Raw genomic sequence first — 23,250 nt, 5'->3', positions numbered from 1 at the left:
AGCTGAGCAGAACATGAGACTTGATGGTTTAGCATTTTTTTTCTGTTTGTTTAGATTTTTTAATTATTATTCCTGATGTACAAATCCCCCAAGCCAAAAAAACATTTTTCTCACACAGACAGACTCCCCACAAATCACATGCTGCTGGGATCCCATGATGATGTCTGTCACCTGTAAGGAATATTATTCCTTAATCCTCCATCTCCACTAACTATCCCAGTCAGCATGTTTACCATGACTACTTAGATATCCAGGGGAAGTATGTGGTCCATGCATTGTCTGTAAATCACCTCTCTTTGAGCCAAGAAAGCCTGGGACCTTCTTCCCATCAACAAGCACGGACATCAATGTTATGGGTGTAACCATCTTCATTGTGGCCAGCACTGGGTACTTATTAACTAACAAAGATAACAAATTATACACTTATATCACACACATCTCACACATTTTTAGGGCCCTGTGACTGTGGAGGTGCTTGCCTTCCACAGCTCCCCCACCGCTCCAGGCTGATCTCTAAATCCTGCAGGCAGCTATGGCCAACATGCAGAGGCAGAGTGCAGACCTTCATCCTTCTTAACATCTCTCACACCCAGAGCAATGCTGGCTCCCCAGGTCCCCAAACCCTTCAGTGGGGATTGGGTGGGGATAGGGTGATTTATCAACCAGATGCAGCTGTCACTGCCTACTCAGAGGCATTAGCTGTTCAGCAGTTATAATACCCAGCTCTCACCAACAGCCTCTGACTGTGTCAGTCCCTGTATGGACCACCACAACCAGCACCCTGCTCCAGCACCCCGATGATTTATTCATCACTTTAGCGCTGTTTTGGCAAGGATGGAGGGCACAATTGCTCAGCTGTGGCTGCTGCTGGAACCCTGGCGGGGTCTCAGCTGGCTGCTGACAGGCACAACTCAGTTTATGAGCCTGGCTGCAGAAACTGCAGGGGAAAAACAAGCCCTTATTGTCCACCAAATGTTACAGCTGACTGAGGCCATCAAAGAGGAGGTGCCCAGGGCTGACCTGCCCCAGACCCAGTCTGTCAGACCTGGGTGTCATTCTGGAGAGGCCTTGATTGCGTGACACAGAGAACGCACCCACATGTTTGCAGGAGCCTGGCTGGCTACATTTCGCTCCATCTCCCTCACTCACCCTCCCTCACAGAAGAGGAGCTTGTAGAGATACATCTCGTAACCCATGAAGAAGTCAGAAGCAGATACACTTCTACAGCTAAAAGCAGTTAAAGATGCGCTGGCCGAAAGGGACAAAACAATTTTTTAAAAAGGTCCACCCATTCATCACAAAATGTGAAAAGAAAAGAGCACTTTATATTGTTTTGGCAAAATATTCTTCATTAATGCCCACTAAATATGATCAGGTAACAATTAATTCTTATGGGATGGAGGAGAAAAGCAAGATGCAGAGGGAAATGCACAACCTGTGGAAAATATTACCCTTTATACCACCAAATAATTATGAAATAGTAGAATTCAGAATAGAAGAATCTTTGATTGGGATAACTATAGTGTAAAATTTAAAAATAAAAATTCCTGTTGTGTTTTTATAAAATAGACCCTAGAGGCTACTGGTTTGGGAAGTGTGAGCTGTCTCTCCTGTTTATTCTGCAAAAATCAACTTACTTAACTATATTAATAATGTTGCAGTAACAGCATTAAAAACAGTGAGAAAGAGAACACACGAGGCCTTGCTGGGACGTTATGTAGCCGGCACAATCAAATCCATAACGTGGTGCCAATAGGAGCAAAACATGGCCAAAATTGAACAATGCTTCACAAACAAATCAAATGCATAGATGTAGTCCGAGTCCTTGGTACAGCGTTTATGGAAGGATGATGGGGTTGTAATGGTAGCAAAAGGAACAGCCTTTTCCACAAGGCAGAGGAGACTCCCTAACGCAAAGGACATTGGAATTCTTGTGGAGTGACGTGAAAGCTGCAGCCGATACAAGAAAGGATGCTTGCTGGACAATTCAACTGATTTCAAGGGCTTCCCACACTAAACCCACCAAAGCATAGAAAATTCACAGATTCTATAAACAGAGTTTCTCTTTTTTTGCTAAAAAAAAAAATCTCATCTCCCCCTGCCTTGCTGGTGCTCTTAGGTGGTGGAAAGTAGCAGGGTTGCGGAGGAAAGACTCAGCTGCATAGCAGGCAGAGGACAGCTGTGACACATTGAAATAACACCCAGAACTTGTTTTTTTTTCTGTTAAGGAAAGGAAATTTTCAGCACACACAAAAATATTTAATATTCAGAAAGTTAAATTTGAATTCTGTTCAGTGCTTTTTTATGCAAGGAACAAATCCTCCTTCCAGTGGATCTGTGAGAGTATCCCTTTCCTTCTCATGCCTTCTTTTCCTATCAGCAGTAGGAGTAAATCCATACATTATAGGCTCTACTAATCCATTATTAGTTTCTATGGTATGTATAGCATGGAATATAGATATGGAAAGGACACATTACAAAGAAGCCATACCATATAAAGTTCATTAGCTCTGAGCGGATCAACACAGAGCTGGTCAGCAATTTAAACTGATGGAGCTGTATGTGATGCTAAGCTCCACACAACATCTAGAATGTAAATCCTGTAATAGTATTTTCACAGTACCAGCCGAACATTATGTGATACTGTTATAAATTAATACACGAGGCTCAAAAGTCAAAGTAACCATGTGTAAAAACTGATTTGAAAATGAGGACTGCAGTTTAGAATATGGTGTTTAAACCAAAAATTATAAGCTAGAAGTTTTTGAATGGCATCACAGGAGTTCAATCAAAGGAGGAAGCAGAATGTAGAACTAGGTAGTTGACTTTTTTTTAATTAAAGAATCAAAAGGATAATGTCTCTCCTGGTTGAAAACCTTACTCAAGTAACAACATCAATGTCTCTAAAGTTAACAACAGGGAAATAATCATTAGTGTGAGGAATTGGAAACATGTACAGATATGCCCACTAAATGCAGTGGGCTTAGAAATGAATAGAGGAGGTGCACTACAGAGACAGAATTACCTCGAGAGTTCAGTTCCTCCAGAGGCTTCAATTTTGTTTCAAAGTAAATTTGACCTTGCATAGACTTTAAGCTGTTTCTGATCCCAAACATCTTTAAAACCATTTATGCTCACAACCCAATGCCTTGAAAAGCAAATGAAAAAGCTCCTTGCAGCCTCTCTTCAGTACTTCACCTACAGGCATGGGTGCTAATCACAATTTGCACTACAAGGCAAAGGTCCCTGCACTAGTTAAATACCTACTGTCATCTGCAGCACACTGCAACAAAAAAATTTCAGTGCTGAGACTGAGTAGTCAAAAACCTTTTACTGTGATAAGGTAAGATAATAGAATCATAGAAAACAGAAAAAAAAATGTTTGGAAGGGACCTTTGCAGGTTATCTAGTTCAGGTGCCTGCCCCAAGAAGGGCTAACTTCTAAGCTATGTCTGATTGCTCAGGGCTTTGTACAGGCAAGATAGGAAAATCTCTGAGCGCAGCAACTCTGCAGCCTCTCTGAGCACCTGTTCCAGTGCTAACCCAGTCCTGGAGTGAAGAACTTATTCCTTCTGTCCATCAAATTTCCCTCATTACAACTCATATCCACTGCCTCTTGTCCTTGCTCTCCGTCCCTGCTCTCTTTTCAAGAAATACTTTACACTTAATCCATAAGGATTTTTTTTGCTGAATGGCAAAATCCTACGATCAAAAAAGGGCTGGAAGGGACCTCAAGAAGTCATCTTGTTTCTCCCTCTACTTTAAGACAGGATCAATTATACCAATATCTCATGAATATTCTGATGGAAACTCAACAAGAAAACTACACCATTGCTTTGCTAGCCTTACAAGATAGTTTTTTAATGCCTAATCCAATTTCTCTTTCAGCAATTTTAGCTCCTATTTTATCCTTTTTTTACTTACAAACTCTTATTATTTGAATCACAGAGTCACAGAAATGTATTGATTGGAAAAAACCTCCAGAGTTCACCTAGCCCAGCCTCTGCTCCAAGCAGAGCCAACTGCTAAGTCCGATCAGGCTGCTCAGGGCCTAGTCCAGGTGAGTCTTAAAAACCTCTGAAGATGGTTCAAGATTCTACCACCTGTCTGGTTAATCTGTTTCAGTGCTTCCCCAGGGAGTCTGTCTACCTTCAAACAAAATGCCAGCTTGCTCTACAGAGGAATTCTATGTGTTTTGTTTTCACTTGATTTTTAGAGCGCTCTCTTTTTTTTTCCTAAGTCGGAAAGCGACCAAGGATGCTCTAAAGCATTAGAAGACTCACCCTGTAAAGTTTACAGATCCAAAAGTCCAAATAGCAAGGACAATCTAACTAGATTACTTTTTTTTTTAAATATGAATTTCCGAGAGAATTTGCACAACCTGAGCAATATATTTTGGAATGAGAAGTAGATATAAAGTCTTCCTGGAAGCACCAGTTTTTAAGCATGCTACTCCACCAAGTCTGACACACAAACCAGTGTCAGCACTAGGAGCCAGAATACTCCAGTATCCAGACCAGTATCTACTGGCCTCTTTTTCCGTGAATGTTCTTTCTCAATACCGTTTAAACACAGTTTCACCTGCCTGCTGCTGATGTTTTTGCTCTCAAACTCCACTTCCCACTACATTATACACACCAGAAAAATACTCCTACCTTCTTTGCTCGTGCCCTGTATCCATCCCACTTGCCAGTCACAAGCCTTGCCTCAACAACTCCTAGGGAGCAAGGGCAATCCAGGCAGAACAAAACACAGACATGGTGCGCTTTTTCTGTATTGCTGTTTTCTGCAAAGTTAGTACAATAAAATTGTGAAGGGAAAAGGTAATTAGTGGTGGAGCAAATACAAGGAAAAGCAAATGTGCAGACTAGGGCAGGGCAGGATAGTATCAGGCAGCAATTAGGTTAATTTAGACTGCCAGGTAACAAATCTTAAGTAACTAATGCAGAGGAACACCTAGCTTTCTGTTTTTCTTTCTCCTTTTGCTATGCCAAAGCTTGGTCAGGCAAGGCATTGCTCAGCCTTATGGATGGGCTTTGCTTCAGCTAGGTAACAGCACAGACAGTATTTCAGGTGTGGAAATTGCGACAGCAACAACTTGAACATACCTAAATCCCCATTAAGGTCTTTAATGGACTAGGTAGGTCTGCTACAGAGCACAAGCATATAGTGCTATTTTGGAGCTCCTGCCCAAACCCACTAAGTTTAGCAACTAAAAGAAAGTTAACAAAATAATAAATTGATTTACTGGTGCAAAAAAAAAGTCAGGTTACATCTGGAAGGACAAATGTAAGCACAAATGGTTCAAGTTTCCCAAACCCCCAAGATGGAAAGAGGTCCTCTTACTTCCACTGTAAAACCAGTCTTCTGCACAGGTACTGTGGCCCTGGGTAGCAAACCCAACATGCTGCTTTATGTTGGGACTACCTTAGAATCATAGAATGGTTTGGGTTGGAAGGGACCTTAAAGATCATCTAGTTCCAACCCCCTTGCCACAGGCAGGGACACCTTTCCACTAGACCAGGTTGCTCAAAGCCTCATCGAGCCTGGCCTTAAACACTGCCAGGGAGGGGGCAGCCACAGCCTCCCTGGGCAACCTGTTCCAGTGTCTCACCATCCTCACGGGAATGAATTTCTTCCTAATATCTAATCTAAATCTACCCTCCTTCAGTTTAAAACCGTTACCCCTCATCCTGTCACTACTTGTCCTTGTAAAAAGTCCCTCTCCAGCTTTCCTGTAGGCCCCCTTCAGGTACTGGAAGGCTGCTAGAAGGTCTCCCTGGAGCCTTCTCTTCTCCAGGCTGAAGAGCCCCAACTCTCTCAGCCTGTCTTCATAGGAGAGGTGCTCCAGCCCTCTGATCACCTTCTGTATGAACAGTTACAGATTTCACAGAGGAGTTCACAGCTGATTAGGAATGCTGCAAGTGACAATCACTGATCCCCAAAATCTCCTGCTTCAGGTACTAAAAGGGAAGTTTTCCCCACAAAACCGAAATACCAAGTTGACGTTATCTTCAGATAGAAAATTTTAAACAGACAATTTTGATATACATTTTATTTCTATCACTATGAGACCGAGGAATACGCTATTTTTCATAGCTTTCAGTTCATTCTACAAAGAGTAGCATACAACAGAAAAATGTTAGAATTTAATTTTTTTTCAATTTTTTATTCAACCTGCTTACAGAAAATGAATAGAATTAAACAAAAGCTTAAATGCTATACAAAATATTAACATTGCTGAGAAGCTAGTCCCCAAATATGCTCACTTTCTGTACCCTCAGCCATGTGCACTGCAGCTCACAGAGCAAAACAAAATTATCTGAAGGTTTTCTTGGCTGCAATTCATTATGACACATGAGAACTGCAGCCCTTGACAGGCTGCTGTTCAGTAGAATTTGGCAAGATGAAAGCAGTCAATTGTTTGTACTGTAATAAAAAAAAAAAGCAGTTTACACAGAGAAAAATAAATCAAGCATAATAAATACATTTCTCTTAAAAACAGATTAGCCCACAATCCTGGAGCACACTTTTCAGAAGACAAAAACCATGATTTTCTGCTCTGGAAATGCACTTTGTGGGAAATGCTATGTATTGATAACCTGCAGGCAATTATATCTCAAAAACCTTTCCAGAAAGAACAGATCACCATAGGAAGTTTCAACTGCAACCTGTGAGTAAAAGTCTTCAGGAAGATTCAGTAGCTTCAGACCAAAACCATCAGCAATCACCAAGCTCCTCTACAGTCCATCAATGCCTTTTTTAGTACAGTTATTATGAAGGCTCGGATTCCTGCTCTCTCCAATCAATGTTTTCATAGAGTGGTGTCAGGTTATGGAATTGACATTTTCAGAGCTATCAAAGGCCAACTTAAGGAGGAGGATCTTCTCCTCGAATAGCTTTGTACTTTGCCATGTCTTCTGGGAACACCTTTGCCAGTTCTTGAATTAACAGACTTTTAAATTTCTGGAAAAAGGAAAAAAGTATATACATCATCTGCACAGTTTATTTAGATTTCATCAAGCAATGTTATCTAATGAACAGAAATGTTTGTATACAACATAGTTCTACATTTCAGTGACGTAAGCAAACGGTACCCAAAAAACCCCACACAAACACAGAAAGTTACACTTACAAAATTCACAGAAAATGCTCAAGTCAAACCTGCTAGAAAAGCACCAGGCAAACTAAAATGCTTTTAATTTCCTGTAGATTAACTAGCATTTTCACCTAAGAAACACAAAGTGGTTGGACCTCTCTGGTAAACTCTGGTGCATCAATATCTGTCTGACCTGACTATGCAAAGCAAGAAAGGACGTCCTCTTCATACGGAATCCCCTCCACCTCCAAAAAGGAACTCACACCTGGCTTAAAAATACATCATTCTTCCTACAACTTTTACAACCATAGAGCATATCAAAAGAATCAGAAGCTTAGAACATATGGAGATATGTCTCCATTCTGCAGCACAAATTGCCATCCTCCACACTAATTTTAAGTTCAGCCAAAGAACGTTCTGAAACACAAAAAGCCCTTTCTCAAATCTTGCTAAACTTCCTTTTCTGGTTGTATTTTTCAGCAGTAATTGCAGCAGTTAAATAGTATGCTTAGGTTCATACTAGATGGAAGAACAAGTTCAGAAAACCCTCAACACTGGCACATATTTTAAGTAATTTTATAAAGATTAACTCATGCTTATATAGCATGTTTGACATTTTAATACTCTAAGATCCATTCAAGACTGGAAAAATACCCCTTCTGTTTTGCTGATTTCTGAATCTATACACATCACAGTTACAGATCTATAACAGTGTGAGGTACTCACCAGTATTCAAAATGAAAATAAAGATCTGTAATGCTACATACGACTTTAACCAAAATAAAATCATAGTGACATCTGCATCTCCAGCTGTGGGAAGAATGACAAGTTTCCTTTCCAGAACAGATTGCATTAGCGTCAATTAAGACACAGGGATGCAGAGCAATTCCTAATAGAAATCGACTAATAAAGGAATTTAATAACTGCACAAGTGAAAAACCCCCACATATTTACAGAAAAGTAAAAACTTATCAAATACATTATTACATTAGTACTTTCATTATTTCTGGCTTACCTTCATTGTGTCAATTTTTCCTTTTACTTGCTCATTTTTAGCCAAAGCTCGTTCCAGACACTCTTTAGTGTAAAGCTGAGGATTGCGGCCTTGATCTATGTATCTGAAAATAGAAAAGATGATACTACCTAAATGATCATATTCCTATTAAGATGTTCTCCAAGGCATAGAATTATTCACCTCATTGTCTTTTTGTTACTACTATTATCTGAAATGTGCATTTTAAAAAACACATTTTAACTCAGCCATTTGCAAAAGACAGCTCAAGAAAGACTAGGCCACGGCCAGCTAACAGCTGCCTGGGTACACTGTTTTAAGTCTTTGTTTCCAGAAAGCCTGGAGCTTTGAAAAAAGTATTAAAAGCAAACAAAAAATATAACTATCCAGCTCCTCACAGGCAATAAGTACACATGAATGAAGAAAGATATTCCTTCTCCAAGCAACTGAAAGGGCACTAAACATAAAGTAGCTTAGTTTGTACACGGTGAGCAATAAGCACATAGGAATACTGCACCCAGAAATTCAAAGATGAGGAGGAAGTGTACATACCATAGTAAAGAGTAAAAATTAACACACCTGTATCGGCAAACCTATAAGTGTATTTTTGCTTTGTAACATAAGTGCCTGACAAAGGGAAATGCCATCACTGAACAAAGAAAACCAAACATTTAAGATTGTCATCATAGATTTACACACAGAGTGAAAGCCCAACTGAAAAAAGTCCTTCATAGCCAGTAATACACTAGAATATACCAAACCAGTGATATTTGGACTTATAAGAAACAAGTAAATTAACTTGTCAGCTATATCGTAAAAGCTGCCTTGTATAGCTCTCCCTCTACTTTCATGATTTTGCTTTTAATGTTCTAATTCTCTGCCAACAAGAAGATTACGCCTACTGAAACTAAACACTGAAGTACTGGCCTATTTTTACCTGCAACTTTAAATCCTGATTCTAACCTAGTGTAAAAGTATATTTCCAAAATGAAAGCTTACTTACTAAATCACTAGAGTCAGCAGAATCTGTATTACTGCCTACATATGTAAAGTCAATATAAATTTAAAAAAAAAGAAAAAAGAGACAGATCTGAAAGAATGTACATAATTTATCATTTCTCTTACGCTTCCACCCTCTCACAGGCTAAAGGTACTTCTTACCTTCTTCTGCTTGCTCACATTCTCGTGAGGCATTCAGAAGATGGAGTTTAAGAAACAAGCAGTCCTCAGGGAAAATATCCACGCTGCACAGACATGCTACCTCAAATCATGCCGACTACAGCACCTTCCCTTCTAGGTACAAAGTCACTTACTCAAAAACTTCCAAGGGCACGCTGATATCGTGAAGCTGCTGCCGGCATTTGTCGATATCCTGCAAGCCCGTCACCATGAAATTCCTGTAAGAAGAAAACGGGTCGTTTTTAGCCAAAAAGGGACGTACTGCGCTGACCCTAACCGCGGCTGCCAGGCCAGCGACACGAACCCCAGCGAACCTCCCCGCCGCTCCTCCCACGTTTCGCTACGGCGAAAGGGCGACAGATCCGCCGGCCAGGGCCTCCGGTACCCTGAGGCACCAGGCTGGGAGTAGGGGGGGCGGCGGCAAGGGCCCTGCGGCCTGGCCTGGCAACAAAGAGGGGTATCGGAGCGGCGAACCCCTCACAATTTCTGGTTGAGGCCAGTCTGGCTGCTGGGCTGGAAGTCGCTGACGATAATGCCGAGCTGGCGGATGTTCTCCACAAACTTCTCCAGGTGCTCCTCCAGAGAATCGAACTTCTCCGCCATCGCCATCATCACCGCCCTCTTCCTGCCTTCCGCCCTCTTCCGGTCACTCGCGCATGCGCGGAAGGAGGGAGGCGGAGAGGGCGGGCTGGCCCCGCCCCAGACCACGCCCTCCTGGCGGCAGACCGCGCCCACTCTGCCGCAAGCCGCGCCTCCACCCTACTGCACCGCACCGCACCCGCTCCCGCCGCGGCCGTGCATCGGTGCGGTGCGGTGCGGCGCGGGGGAGGATGCGGATGCGGATGGGCAGCGCAAATTCGGCACCTGCGCATGCTATCCAAAAACCACGGGGCGATATAAGAATTTTGGCCTGCCCGCCTTGAGCTCAAGCGTAATTAGCCCTCTCTGATCGCGCGTTTTAATTAACGCGTCTCACTTGATGGAAGGATGCTCAGCTCGCCGGTTGCGCAGCAGACGGAAAATGAATTTGAGACAAAAATAAGACAGAATCATAGAATGTTTTGGGTTGGAAGGGACCTTAAAGATCATCTAGTTCCAACCCCCTTGCCACAGGCAGGGACACCTTTCCTCTAGACCAGGTTGCTCAAGGCCCCATCCAACCTGGCCTTAAACACTGCCAGGGAGGGGGCATCCACAACCTCTCTGGGCAACCTGTTCCAGTGTCTCACCATCCTCACGGGAATGAATTTCTTCCTAATATCTAATCTAAATCTACCCTCCTTCAGTTTAAAACCATTACCCCTCGTCCTGTCACTACTTGTCCTTGTAAAAAGTCCCTCTCCAGCTTTCCTGTAGGCCCCCTTCAGGTACTAGAAGGCTGCTATGAGGTCTCCCTGGAGCCTTCTCTTCTCCAGGCTGAAGAGCCCCAACTCTCTCAGCCTGTCTTCATAGGAGAGGTGCTCCAGCCCTCTGATCATCTTCGTGGCCCTCCTGTGGATCTATCAACCCTAAGTTGCACAAGTCAGTACTTGCTTTGGGCGTTCTGGATTTATCAAATACGAGACCGCAAATAATGAGAAATATTTTTTACCCTGAAGATAATCAATACTAAATTATAATTAGCATCTTTTATAAACACCAGATAATTAGAGATACTTTGACAATATGGATCATTCAGTAGCCCTCAGCACTGCTTTCCTTTCTTTTGTTGCTGTATAACATCTCTAGGGTAGATTCCAACTGAAACCATTGTATGATTTTATGATTCTATGATCCCAGTGGAGCAGTAAGCACACAGTGTGATTAATAACATCTTTGAAAAAATTGCCAGCACGCCTTTCGAAATGGTGAGATTAGAAAACTCACTACTAATTGCTATGGCCTGCCAGACATGGACTGCTGCGTCTAGATCTTGAAGTGTCTCTCTGCTTGACTTCTTAAAGACAGTCTTTCCTGCCAGTCCACTCCTATAAAACTTCAATAATTGACTCTCCTTGTTTTTCTATCAATTATCCTTTTCTCTGTCCTCAACAAATATTAGCATATTGCTTATATTTTTAGATCATCATTTGGAATCTCTCTGCTTTTGAGTGGTTCCCCTTCCTGTGTTGCATAGATGTAAAATTACTCCTCATTTTCAGAATCATTCAACACTTGTGTCTGGCTCCGATCTGCTTACCATACCCACCCTTTACCAGAGGTTGAACTCTAGTCCTGATCCATTTGCAGTGCAGAGCCCACTTCCTTCTTGAAAGCTTTTCAACAAGGTGGCTTTATGCTTTTTCCCATGCTGCCCTTTACCATTAGGTGGGGCTGCCTGTGACTATCCTATCACTTCACTGTGTCCTGTCAAATTCCTCATTGAATTAATCCCCTCGCTATCCACAGCTGCAAGATGCTGCCTGGTGGTACAGGCTCTGGGTTAGGGATCATCTCTGTGAAGTCCTTAGCACAAAAGGACCTAACGCGTGGGTAAAAGTCACACATGTGACTGGGATACAGGTACCTGCATAGATCTAAAGAGCAGATATTTTTCTGCGTGCCTCACTCCCCATGACTGATCAGTAGATACGCTCAGCCCATGCCTGAGCCCACTCACAAAGGGAGCCCTCAGACTTCCCTTTTTTCTAGTAACGAAAATGCACACCTAGAGTTCAGGATACCTGGATTTCAACCTCTCTTTTTTATCTGCAAGGATCAGAGCCTACAAAAAGCCTTGACCTCAGAGGCTAGGATATGTTTGGCAGTGGGGTCCATTCAGTCCATGTGGCTGCTCTACTCTGTGCAGAAATTAAGTATTCCTGGAGCAATGGGACGACAGGGTTTGGCATACCACAGAAAAAGTAATGGAGGAACTAGTGACTGATTATCTGATAAGGGCTCATTATCTTCCCCACCTGTCTTACATCTGCTAATTATGAGTGTTTTTCTAAACTGTGTAAGAAGTAGAAGTGGTAACAGACAGAGGTTCACTTGATAAGAAAAACCACAATGGAATTATCTGGGGAATGAGAAAATATCAGCCTATATTAAACAATCCAGCTATCATTTTCCCCATGGGAAGATTATCTGACATGCTTAAATACCCGTGGCATGTCACAGTAACTGTATGTTTTATAAAAAGCTTATTTCCAGGATGTCTGTTTTCAGCTGAATCTGAGATCAGTCCAGTAATGTCAGCAGATAAGAATCTGATGCTTTGATTTACAATGAAGGATTTGAATGAATGTTTAAAAGAACTAAACAAAAATAAATATGATATTCAATCAACAGATTTAATGTATTTTATGCATTTGTAGCTATAACTTGTGACCATTTCTGTTCCATAATGAGAACCATCAAAATCAGCAATTCTTAATTTCTTGGATGTATCATTTTATTAGTTATATTTTTTCAATTTATGATATCAATGACAACAACATAAATGTAAAAAACCCTCTAACGGTCAGCTTCTGTTCTGGGTTACCACGCTACTTCAGTAGCAGAAAGTTGGGTCTTTGCTAAATATAAAGCACTGTTCAGGAATTCGTAAGATTAAGTACGCTAACCCAAAATTAAAAAGCAAGTGACTGTAAAGAGCACTTGTCCTGGTTTGGCCTAAAATGGACCAATTTTCCTTTCAGTGATTTTTACCTTCAGCTCAGTCTCTTCTAAGTAACTGCACTTTCTGAAACTAACTGCATGTTTTGCAGACAGTGTCTCCTTCCAGGGCTGATAACGCTTGAAGTTTGTAGTTATCGCTGAGGCACTGGTAGGGATGTTATGTAGAAAGGCTCTTGCTGTACTTATTCTTAGAGAAACCAAGGTCACTGCTAAATTCCTCACTGCTTACGAGTGAAGAGCCAAAGGGGGGTCGCACCTGCAGGGAGGAGCAGACAGGGCAGGTGACCCAAAATTGACCAACGAAGGTATTCCATCCCATACACGTCATTCTCAGTATAAAGTGGGGGGATCATGAAGGTCTCGCCCCTTCTTCCTTCTTCTCGCCCCCCAAAGAGGACTCTGTCTGTTTTCCTGCTGCCCCCGATCCCGAGGTACCGTTAAAACTTCCTCTCCTTTCTCTTTGTGGGAAAGCCTTTGGCTATTGGAACTGAGCAAACATGACTTCCAGCTTGCTTGTGATGACTGAAATCTGGTAGATGTCCATCTAACTCAGGTAAAGTATCTGACAGAAAAAAATAATGGAAGTTGAACATCAAAGGTAGAGGAATCCAGCTCATCTTAAACCTATATTTACTAGGCTGGTTATGTTAGATTAATGAATTTTGTTAGATAAATGTGTACAGTGCTTTTAGGATTAAAATTTGCTATAAATGTATTACCAGTTGTTAAACTTTTTCATGATCACCAACTTGGGCAGTGTTTTCCTATTCGGGGAAAAAAAAAGTAAAACCCGTGTTCCAATGAAAAAGAGAAAGGAAAGGAAAGGAAGGGAAGGGGAAGAGGAAGAAAAAGGGAATGGAAAGGAAAGGAAAGGAAAGGAAAGGAAAGGAAAGGAAAGGAAAGGAAAGGAAAGGAAAGGAAAGGAAAGGAGTCAATCTGACAAATAAATCGATCAATAGGTACATAGAGACAGAAAGATTTAGAAAGCAAATGTCATGGTTCATGATGTTAATAACCATATTGCACTCCTATCCTGATTTCCATGCAGAGAGCGGACAATTATTGTCTTGTAAGCTGGACATCTGCACTGGGCGGTTAAGTAGGGTTTGTAATAAAGGATAGAATGAGAGGCCATGTGGATCAATATGACCCATTTGGGAAGAGTAGCACAGATTATGTAAAAGAAAATCCTGTTTTGTAAACCTCTAATGAATTTTTCAAGGGGTCAGCAAGCATGTAGATAAGAGTGATCTAACTGGTACAATCTACTAGAATCTCCCATCAGCTTTTGGTGAAATCCTTAACCAAAGTCTGTTAAGAACTAAAGCAATGGAATAAGGGAAGAAATCCTAGACTGAATAAAGAACTGATTGCCAGATAGGAAACGCAGGATAGGGACAAACAATTAATTCTTGCAGGGAAGAATTTTCTCAGAGGAGTTCTACAGGGAACTGGGCTGAAAATTGTGACATTCAATGTGTTCATGGATGATCCAGAAAAGAGATCAGATGGTGCAATGAGAAAATTGGCTTAGGAGAAAGTTATTTGGTGCAGTAAAGATGAATACAAGTTGTAGGAAACTGTAGAAGGACTGAAAAGGCTTGGTGACTGGGCAACAAAGTGTCAGAAGAAATTCAGACAGGCAATGTAATGCGATGCACATAGCAAGCAAAAAAATCCTAGTTTCACATGAAGATTCATGGCTTCTTGACCATTATCATACAGGAGTAAGACTCGAGGATTGCAATTGAAATTTCCATGAAAACATCAGCTCAGTGCACAGAAGTCATATGGAGAATTAGGAACTGTTGGGAAAGGAATTTCAGAACAAAGTAGAAAATGTCATTGTGCTACTGCATAAATTCAGAGTTCACCCCAACCTTGAATACTGTGTGCAGTTCTGGTTCCCTGGAGTAGACCTGGAAGAGAGTCAGAGGAGGGCTGCCAAGATGACTGTAGATGTGAAATGGCTTCTGTACTAGGAAAACATGAATAGACAGAGACTCTTCAGCTTGAGAGCGAGCCCACTATGAGAGCTGTGACCCATACTTTGCTGTATCTACAAAGCCATAAGTGGTCTGGAGCCTAGACTGTCCTCCAGCACAAAAACTAGAGGCCATCAAATTAAAGCCAACAAGAGACAGCTTCAAAACATGCAAAAAGAGGTGATTTTTGTCATGCAAGGTTTAGCAGCCTTGGAGAACTATTTGCCAATGGATGCTACGGGCAGCAAAAGCTTATCTGGGTTGAAGGGGAAATGGGACAAATGCTTGGCAGAGAGAGTCAGGTGGATAAACCACACCTGGCTCAGGAAATCCCATGAACCGAAGGTAGTCCAAGCCCAGCAAAGTAGTCAGAAGTGGTCTCATAGATGTTCTTCTTGTCCTCACTCTTTAGCATTTGCTTCTGGTTACTGCTGAGCACAGGATATTGGCCCAGATGAAGCCTTTATTTGAATCTGTGTGGTTACTGTTATGAGGTCCTGCCTGCCTGAATTGTCAAAGAATGGCCTGTGCTGTGTAGGGTGTAGACAGACTGCATAGCGGTTTCTTACCAAGCAGAGCATAAAAGGGTTGATTTGACACTGTTTATATGGCCTCCAGGTCAGCAAAAAGCTCAGCTCACTGTTTTCTTATTTGGTGGTATATATACTCCAGATAAATGATTCCTCCGGTATAATATGGCACAATGCGGTGTTTAAGATTAATTACTGAAAGTGCTGGTATAGTCACTCTTTCTTCTCAGATATACAAAAAGTGACAAATAATTCATCTGTTTGTCCATCTCTGGGACTGTGATTCTCCTCCCAGCTCCTGTTTTCTGCTGCTGGCCAATAAAGTAGAAGTGAATAAAGAAAATAAAACACATTGAGTTCCAATGATGTATGTTTTCTCTCCTTCTGTCTTGCTCCCTTTCTGTCTTTGACTTTGTTATTATTTTCTTCTGCATGATTCTATCTATCTAATCTAATGCACCGATCACTTCTTCCTCGTTCTGCAGACCCAGAAATGGAGGCTGAAATTTCAGATCATCAACTGGGAGCATCACCTGCCTAAGGATACCATTTTATGACCCAGTTACCCTTCTTTGTTTTAATTACAACAGGTGATAAGCAAAAGAGAAGCAGGGAAGATAGATGTGAGCAGCCCAGAGAATACCATTTACCTGCTCTTGATATATCAGGCTGATGGTATTTATGTTTAGGATTTTTTCGACTGACTCAGAAGCATGCTGTACTTTCACATTTTACTGCATAAAAATAATGTGATACAATAAAATAAACAATTTAAATAAATCTCATTATTCAGCTGAATAAGAGGTGTAATTGTAATTTCTATACAGATTTGGTATTTAGCAACTTGCTCATTAATGACTTGAAATAATACATGTCTTACCACAAATTAACAGGATAATGCATTTATGCATCATAGCTTGATCTCAGTCTTACTGAAATAATCTAAATTTATTTATCTAAGAAGCAGCAGGATCAGGATTTTGTTCATACAATAATTTTTGCTCTTCCAAGTCCTGTAGATCTTGAGATGTTCTGGGAACTGATCCAAAAATAACTGAGCCCCATGAGACTCTTTCTATTGATGGTAAAGGATATTGGATGACAAAGTCTGTTCTCACAACTCTGGCTCCGAGGAGGTCAGCAAGACACAGCAAAGGACTTATATATGTATGTTTCAGGACAGGAATATTATTTCCATAGTGTAATGACAATTCATCTAGATCTGCAATACTGAAAAATTTTATTTAATAGTACCTTTAATATCCCACGAAGAATTAATTCTTAATTTTGTTTTCAAAAAAATATGCTGAGAAATCAATAGTATTATCTGTTTTTTTCCCCTGGAGTATTAATCTCATTCATCAGACTCAGTTTATGTTGCATCCATATTGCTGCCATATGTCATTTAAAGTAAAATTAAGATCTATTCTGAAATGCAGAGTTGCTTTAAATATTTATCAAGTAGCTTCATGTGATGATTTTTTTTCCCCAGGTGTGAGAAATACTCTTAGAAAAATATTCTTTTCATTGTATAATAACAAGTAAGGCTGATTGGCCTATTACTGCTTTTTTTTTTTTTCTCCTGTAACTAAGAATAACTAGTGCACTGTATTTAAAACTGATAGTTTTTTATTACCAGAGATGCAGGAAAGAAGGCATAAGAATATCCTGGGCAGTAAGATTTACTAAGACTCCCAGACCACATGTGCTAGCAAATGAAATGGACCTGGGACCATTCTCCAGCACTGAGTCCAGCTAGCAGGGAGAAGACCTTATTTGTATTCCAACTCCTGAAGTGTACCTGAAAGCAATTCTGGAAGAATATCAGTGGTCTGAGTGAAAAAGCTGGCTGGGTACCTTTGTAAGAGTTAAACAGTGTGGATGCCTGTGTTCCTGTGTTTGTGCCCTTCCCTGTCACTTTTTGTTTTTCTAAGGTAGATCTGTTATTCATGGTGTACAAGAAAAAGGAAGTAATGCCCACATGATGAATCAAAAAATCAGAAAAATTACTTAGCATTCAGTTATACCCTGTGGTGAAAAGCGTTTAAACAACCAAGTTGCACAGAGCTGCAGTTACAGCCAGTATGGAGCTACCGGCTCCGTTGCCTTGGGGCTGGGAGTAGTCCTGGGGCTTGCAAGGATGTCGAGCAGGAGAGGCTGGAATCAGTGAGTGCTACAGGGTTCAGCCTGATCAACATGAAGGGTCTCACGTTCACCAGAACAGCCCACAAGCTGTCTCCAGTTCAAACTGGGACTACCAGTTCTTCCAAGCTACTTCTGAACTGCTCAGGTTCAAACGGATCACAGTATATGACTGCACGGGCCGCTGAAGGCTGTGGGGGACTTCAGAACACAGCAGAACACAAGGCTAGAACATGTAGCTCCTTTAGTCCATCCTGTTGTGTGGACGCTTTGGACACAATTAGAGCCAGCTGGCTTTCTGGTCTACCTTATCATGTAGGTAGGCATTCCTTCCTGAAAGGCACCGTGAGACAGGCAGGCATTGAGCTAAAGACTCTCTTTCTACTATTCTTTTGCGGGGGAGGTCAAGTAACTCTTCAATTTTAAACTTATTCTTCACACTCTTGTGTGTTCATATCCCACCCTCTTTACAATCTGCCTGCATCGCTGGGAAAGATACTTTACTGTTAATGCCCAGCATCCAGTCTTTAAATAGGTTTTACTTACAGAATTCACCTAAGACAGACTCTAATTCACAGCTATTGATTCTTTCCACACCTCTGTCTACCTGATGAAGAAATGCTTTATTGTCCAGTTAGTTTTGTTCTCAGATATCTATTCTGTGCTTTAATCAAATAATTGAATCATCTCTCAGACTTCTGTATGATAAATTAAACACACTGAACTCTTTACATAATTTTCTTTAATGACTTTCAGCTTTTTCAGTGTTTTTGTTTTTTTCGGTATCATCAGAAAAGGGAAGATGACCTGCACATTGAAATCTGGCATTGGTCTCTGCAGAGGCATTGGTCCGTGTTCTCCCATGCCTTGCGCTGCTCATGTATCCTTTCCTGCTGGTGCACTGCAGGACTGCGAAATTCCTCTTTGCCGCAAGATTCCACAGGAAGTTTGTGCTGATTCGGTATATTATGACCCCTAATTTCCGATAACGTTTGCTGCATGAACTTGAACGATTTGCTCCTAGTAAGATGACTTTGCAAATTGTTTTTATTAAAATGCATTTATTTTACAAACACAACTATTCAATTTAGTCTGCCTCCACACTATTTATCACTTCACTGGCTTTTCTGTACGTTCTTTCTTTTATTTGCAATTTTATATTTACCTCCAGGTCATCAATACAACTATTAAATTATGCCAGTAGCAGTTGCCCGGGGAACTCAGCTGGCAATATTGCGAAATAAAATCCTACTCAGGAGTGGCCTGGTCTGACACATTGCTCCCAAAACTGATTTCAGAGTGATTGGACCAGCCTGATGTGAGATGAATTCCAGGTGAATTCTGGCATAAGGGTTTGCTCCAGGAAGTTCCTTGCTGACATTTGCTCTGTAGTACAGCCATCCCTCTCCTGGCGAACATCTGAAGCGTGCTGCAGCCCAGTGACTGAGGTACCGCCTGGTGCTTCCAGGACTCAAGCACAGGTTTGCTCCTACTGTCCTCTTGTAGAGGACGTTGTAGAAGAAAGGGCACGTTGTTGCTAAACCTAATAGAGAGAAGCCTCCATCTTTTGGCTTGCTAATGACAAATCCAGCAGCCCATCTACAACCACGCATACAGCTTCTGATAACCCACGATCTCTGTGTGCATCTTCATGTGTGCAGAGTGGGCAGGAAAGGACCACTGACCTGCACTCATCCCATAGGTGGGGCAAAAGCCCTTCTCTTATGACATCTATGACTGCAGCCACAGGGTGACAAACCATTTGTTCTTTGCATGGTATATAACACAGTGCTCACTAGATCCCCCTTACATTGGCTCTGCAGAAACAGCAGTGAAGCATGCAAGGAGTTGCCATTTCTACTTCCAGAGTACAAAGGAGCTGACACCCCAAAATGCATTTCTGGAATCTAAGTGGTGAAGCACATGAATGTCATCTAATTGTAAAAAGGACCAGTGTTGCATGTCTGATGCTGTGAATTTAGTATGCTTGCTGTTCTAGCCATGCCCATGGAAAACTCCTGACTATGAATGCTATCATTGGTTGGTCCTGATAACATAATGCAGGTCTTGTCTTTTGTCAAATTCCAAAATGTACTTTGGGCTGGAGCAACGTTTCTGTAACTTTCTGTTGATGTGACCTCCTTCAGGGCCTACCTGTCTTCCTGGGACTACTTTGAGTAAGCTATGTATTCATCTCTCCAGTCAAGGACCAGTGAACTACCAGCTGGTGGCAGCAGCAGCTTCTCCAAGATCAGGGTGTGAGGACTTGATCACAGTTCTGGCGACAGTGTATGGCAGTGTATGTAAATACACACTCCTCACATTTAAGGAACTAAGCCATTGCCAGTAATCTCGCAAGTAATCTAACTATTTTTTGAAGAATTTAGCTTCTCTAACCCTTTGTCACCCCCTTTGACCTTTCTCCACAGTAGCTTGGGATTTATTTGGCATCGAGGAACAGGAAGCTAAAGCATGTCTCTTACTTTTGGGATGACAAAGCTGATGTTAAGATCTTAGGAAAAAGGAGGAAGAGTTCATTACCCATAAATACATTGCAATTGACCTTTCTTATGGCTGTGTGCTGCAAAGAGGAAAATGAGAGAATATGATGAGATTTAAGGGAACACGAAGGTAAAGAATTGAACAGAGTCAAAGCAGAAGCGTTTAGCAGACATCAAAGACAGGAGTGTGCTGTTCTGGGATCCAAATGCGACCTTATCATCATCTTATACAAAGGTTCTAATACTTCTCCATCTCTACTAAAAGTACCTCACTGAGTGCCATCTTCAGTCACATCAGCTTTTTTTTTAAAGCTGCATCACGCTGGCAGCACATCCTTTTTATCTCTTCTATCAACACACTCTTCTTTCCTTATCTCTTCTTTCTTTGTCTGCTCCTCCAGATTTACATAAAAATTCCTTATCATCATTGGCCCCTCAGCACATGACTTTGTACTTTGTACTGTTGAACTTTATCCTGTTCCTGTCACTTCAGGTGAGGAAGAGGTCTGTGATGCAGTTTCAAAACTTCAGGAGCCAAAAATTATTTGATGGCACCTTGAAGTATTTGAGACTACTGAAATTCCAGCATTCTGTCTTTAAAGTTTGACTGTCTCCCTGTGTTAACTTTGTGTGGTTCACACTGGCATCCATCTGTTACTTAGGGGACCTAGAGTCTAGCTGGGGGTTAACCCGGCACTCTGAGCTGGTAATAAGCTACATTTGCATGCCCCTTTAGTGCTGTGCACTAGAGTACTGGAGCACCTGGAGTGCTCCTTTCAGGCTCAGCCGCTCTGCACTGACTAGAGACACAGGTCTGGCAGCAGCCCTCAACTTCATGTGGAGCGGACTGCAGCTGATGCAGGACACCCCTCAGACTCTTCCTGGAGTAAAGAGCCATCCGTCATTAGCTGGGGACTCTGCAAAAAAGGGACTACCTAGGGCTCAGATGCATATTGTTTGCCCCTAGGTAAAAGCAGGAGAGATGTAAGACCTCAGTGATGACCCTGGTTCTCTGGTTGTATGCAGGAGCCCAGGAAAGTTCATCATCTCAGGCCTTTAGAAATTCTAGCCAGAAAATCCAGGAAGCCACTGTCTTCAGTGACAAGCAAGAATTTTTGCATCCAGAGTAGAGTGACCATCATGTAGTTGCCATTCCTCCAACCGTTCCATGAGATACAGCTTCCTCACTGAGCAGCTACAGAATGACTGTAAAGGTGGTATTGTAAGATGAAAATATGGCCAGAAGATGTCAAGGCTGAAGGTGGAACAAGGTAAAGGATGCATTGTACCTTTATTTCAGGAGAAATTTATGAGTGATTTCTGTCCTTTACAGTAAGACTTTTCTCAGGATTACTGATTGTATCTTGCATTTATGTATGAGTGCAACAATTTAAAAATACCTGTGTGTATATGAGATGGTCACTGCTGACATAAAGTTCCACTATTCAGAATTCCTGGATGCAAATCTCTTTTAGTCAGCAAGTAGCAATAGATGAAGGTAAACACCACGAACATAAAAAGCCTCTCCTGAACATTTCCAATGCTGTGCAGACTTAAAAAGTGGACAGATAGTCATATTCTCCAGGGATATTGTTTACCTCACTCATGCTCAAAAGCTGTTGCTGTGATATAATGGCTATTCATTTACCCATTTATTCATTTACTCAGGTATCATCCTTTGCATTTACTTGGGCTTATCATGTCTGTGGAATGGAGGTTGCCTCAAGTATTTTGTTTATCTAACTCAAAGAGATCAGAAATGCCAGATGGACTTCCGACACTGAGACAAAAGTAACTTTGGGGGACACATCAACAGTAACGTAGGGACTGCACATGCACCGCTACAGGCTTTTGCATTCCAGGAGTGAACATTTTTTTGTCTTTCTTCATTCTTGATGTTTGTTGCTGGAAATGCCTTTTACTCTGAATAACCTTTTAAAAATAAGTGATATTGTCACTTTGGAGGATGAAAGGAGGCAGACAAATAATGAATAATCAAAGGTGCCCAGTGAGATACTAGTAAGCGTTGGGACAACTCAGTCAGGCAAAGGAGGGAGAGATGAATAAATAACTTGCTTGTTGAAAAAGTGTGTGTTTGCAGGTTTACAAAGAATTTGCTAAATAAAACTCCATCTGATTCTAGGAAGGAGGCTGTGTCCTGTGCTATAAAGGAAATAATCAATGGTGCCTACCAAGCTGATCTAGGTAAATAACTGTAAAAGAGTTCCAGGTCTAAAGGCTGGCCTAATCCTGAGTATATGAGCAGGACATATAAATCCTAAGATTTTAATGCCACCTATAACAATCTATCTGCAGACTTGCAGAGGAAGGCAAAAAAGACCAGTCGAGGACAAATCATGCATTGAGAAATAAAATAAAATCTTTTCCAAATCCAGTGGAAGCCCTGAGGCATGGTATAATGCAAATTGACAGTGATCTAATCTATTTTCTCAGACAGTGGGGGATACTGACACATCAGATGCCCAAAGACTCATAATATAAGCTTAATTTTATATCTTCAGGCATTTTCCTGTTCTATTGTGTTGTGCCATTATGTGCATAAGCTTCTCAGGCTCCATCCTACAAGACTGAAAGCTACTGCTTCCAATGCTCGGGAGAGTATTTGAGCCCTTCATTCATCAGATAGCTGGAAACGGTTAGATTTCCAGTCCAAATGTATTCAGGATTACTCACTGTACAGCCATTTGATCACGTGATGAAATCAATACCACTCTCGGACATTTACTTCTCAAATATATAAAGTGTTGCCACACCCCTGTTCAGTCTTTGCTGGGCTAAACAAGACAAGATCTTCTAATTCTCCTAAGAAGATGTGCATTTTGTTCCCCTAATCATCCTAGAAATTCTTCTTTGCACTTGTTCAATTTAAGTAACATTTTCTAACACACTCAGGCCTTAAAATTCTGCTGCATTTAGCTGGAAGCAAACAATACACATCTGAGCTTTTCACTGAGCCCCAGGTAACTCCTTTTTTGCAAACTCAGTAAAAATGAGAAAATCACTGGCCAATATTATCCTGCTAGAAAAAAAAAACACCTTCCCGGTAGCCTCAAACAACATCAAATTGGTATTGCAATAGGAGTTCAGAGCTCTGAATCTCCAGCTAGTGACAGATGCTTCTCTACTGCCAGAAGAGTCTGAGATGCCCTTCATCAGCTGCAGTCTGCTCCACGTGAAG

General features: G+C 41.5%; 1 protein-coding gene across 1 annotated transcript; it reads right to left on the bottom strand.

Moving 5' to 3' along the window:
- Nucleotides 1-6,040: 6,040 nt before the first annotated feature.
- On the bottom strand, nt 6,041-9,924 carry MED10 (mediator complex subunit 10). Its single transcript, XM_068396779.1, has 4 exons — nt 9,772-9,924; nt 9,425-9,508; nt 8,115-8,217; nt 6,041-6,966 (listed from the first exon to the last, which is right to left on the bottom strand). Exons 1-4 carry the CDS (start codon nt 9,900-9,902, stop codon nt 6,871-6,873), a joined length of 414 nt encoding a protein of 137 aa, XP_068252880.1. The 5' UTR covers nt 9,903-9,924; the 3' UTR covers nt 6,041-6,870.
- Between the last annotated feature and the right edge of the window lie 13,326 nt (nt 9,925-23,250).

The sequence above is a fragment of the Nyctibius grandis genome, chromosome 3, assembly GCF_013368605.1.
Source record: "Nyctibius grandis isolate bNycGra1 chromosome 3, bNycGra1.pri, whole genome shotgun sequence".
NCBI classification, from domain to species: Eukaryota; Metazoa; Chordata; class Aves; order Nyctibiiformes; family Nyctibiidae; genus Nyctibius; species Nyctibius grandis.
Note: the sequence above shows the minus strand (reverse complement) of the source record. Positions and strands in the feature narration are given on the sequence as shown.

Excerpts from the sequence above, each read along its gene's own strand:
- MED10 (XM_068396779.1), bottom strand. The coding sequence starts at position 9,902 with ATGATGGCGATGGCGGAGAAGTTCGATTCTCTGGAGGAGCACCTGGAG. Across the intron at positions 9,509-9,771 it reads ACTGGCCTCAACCAGAAATT|GAATTTCATGGTGACGGGCT; the intron begins GTGAGGGGTTCG and ends TTCTTCTTACAG. Across the intron at positions 8,218-9,424 it reads GTGCCCTTGGAAGTTTTTGA|ATACATAGATCAAGGCCGCA; the intron begins GTAAGTGACTTT and ends TTCTATTTTCAG.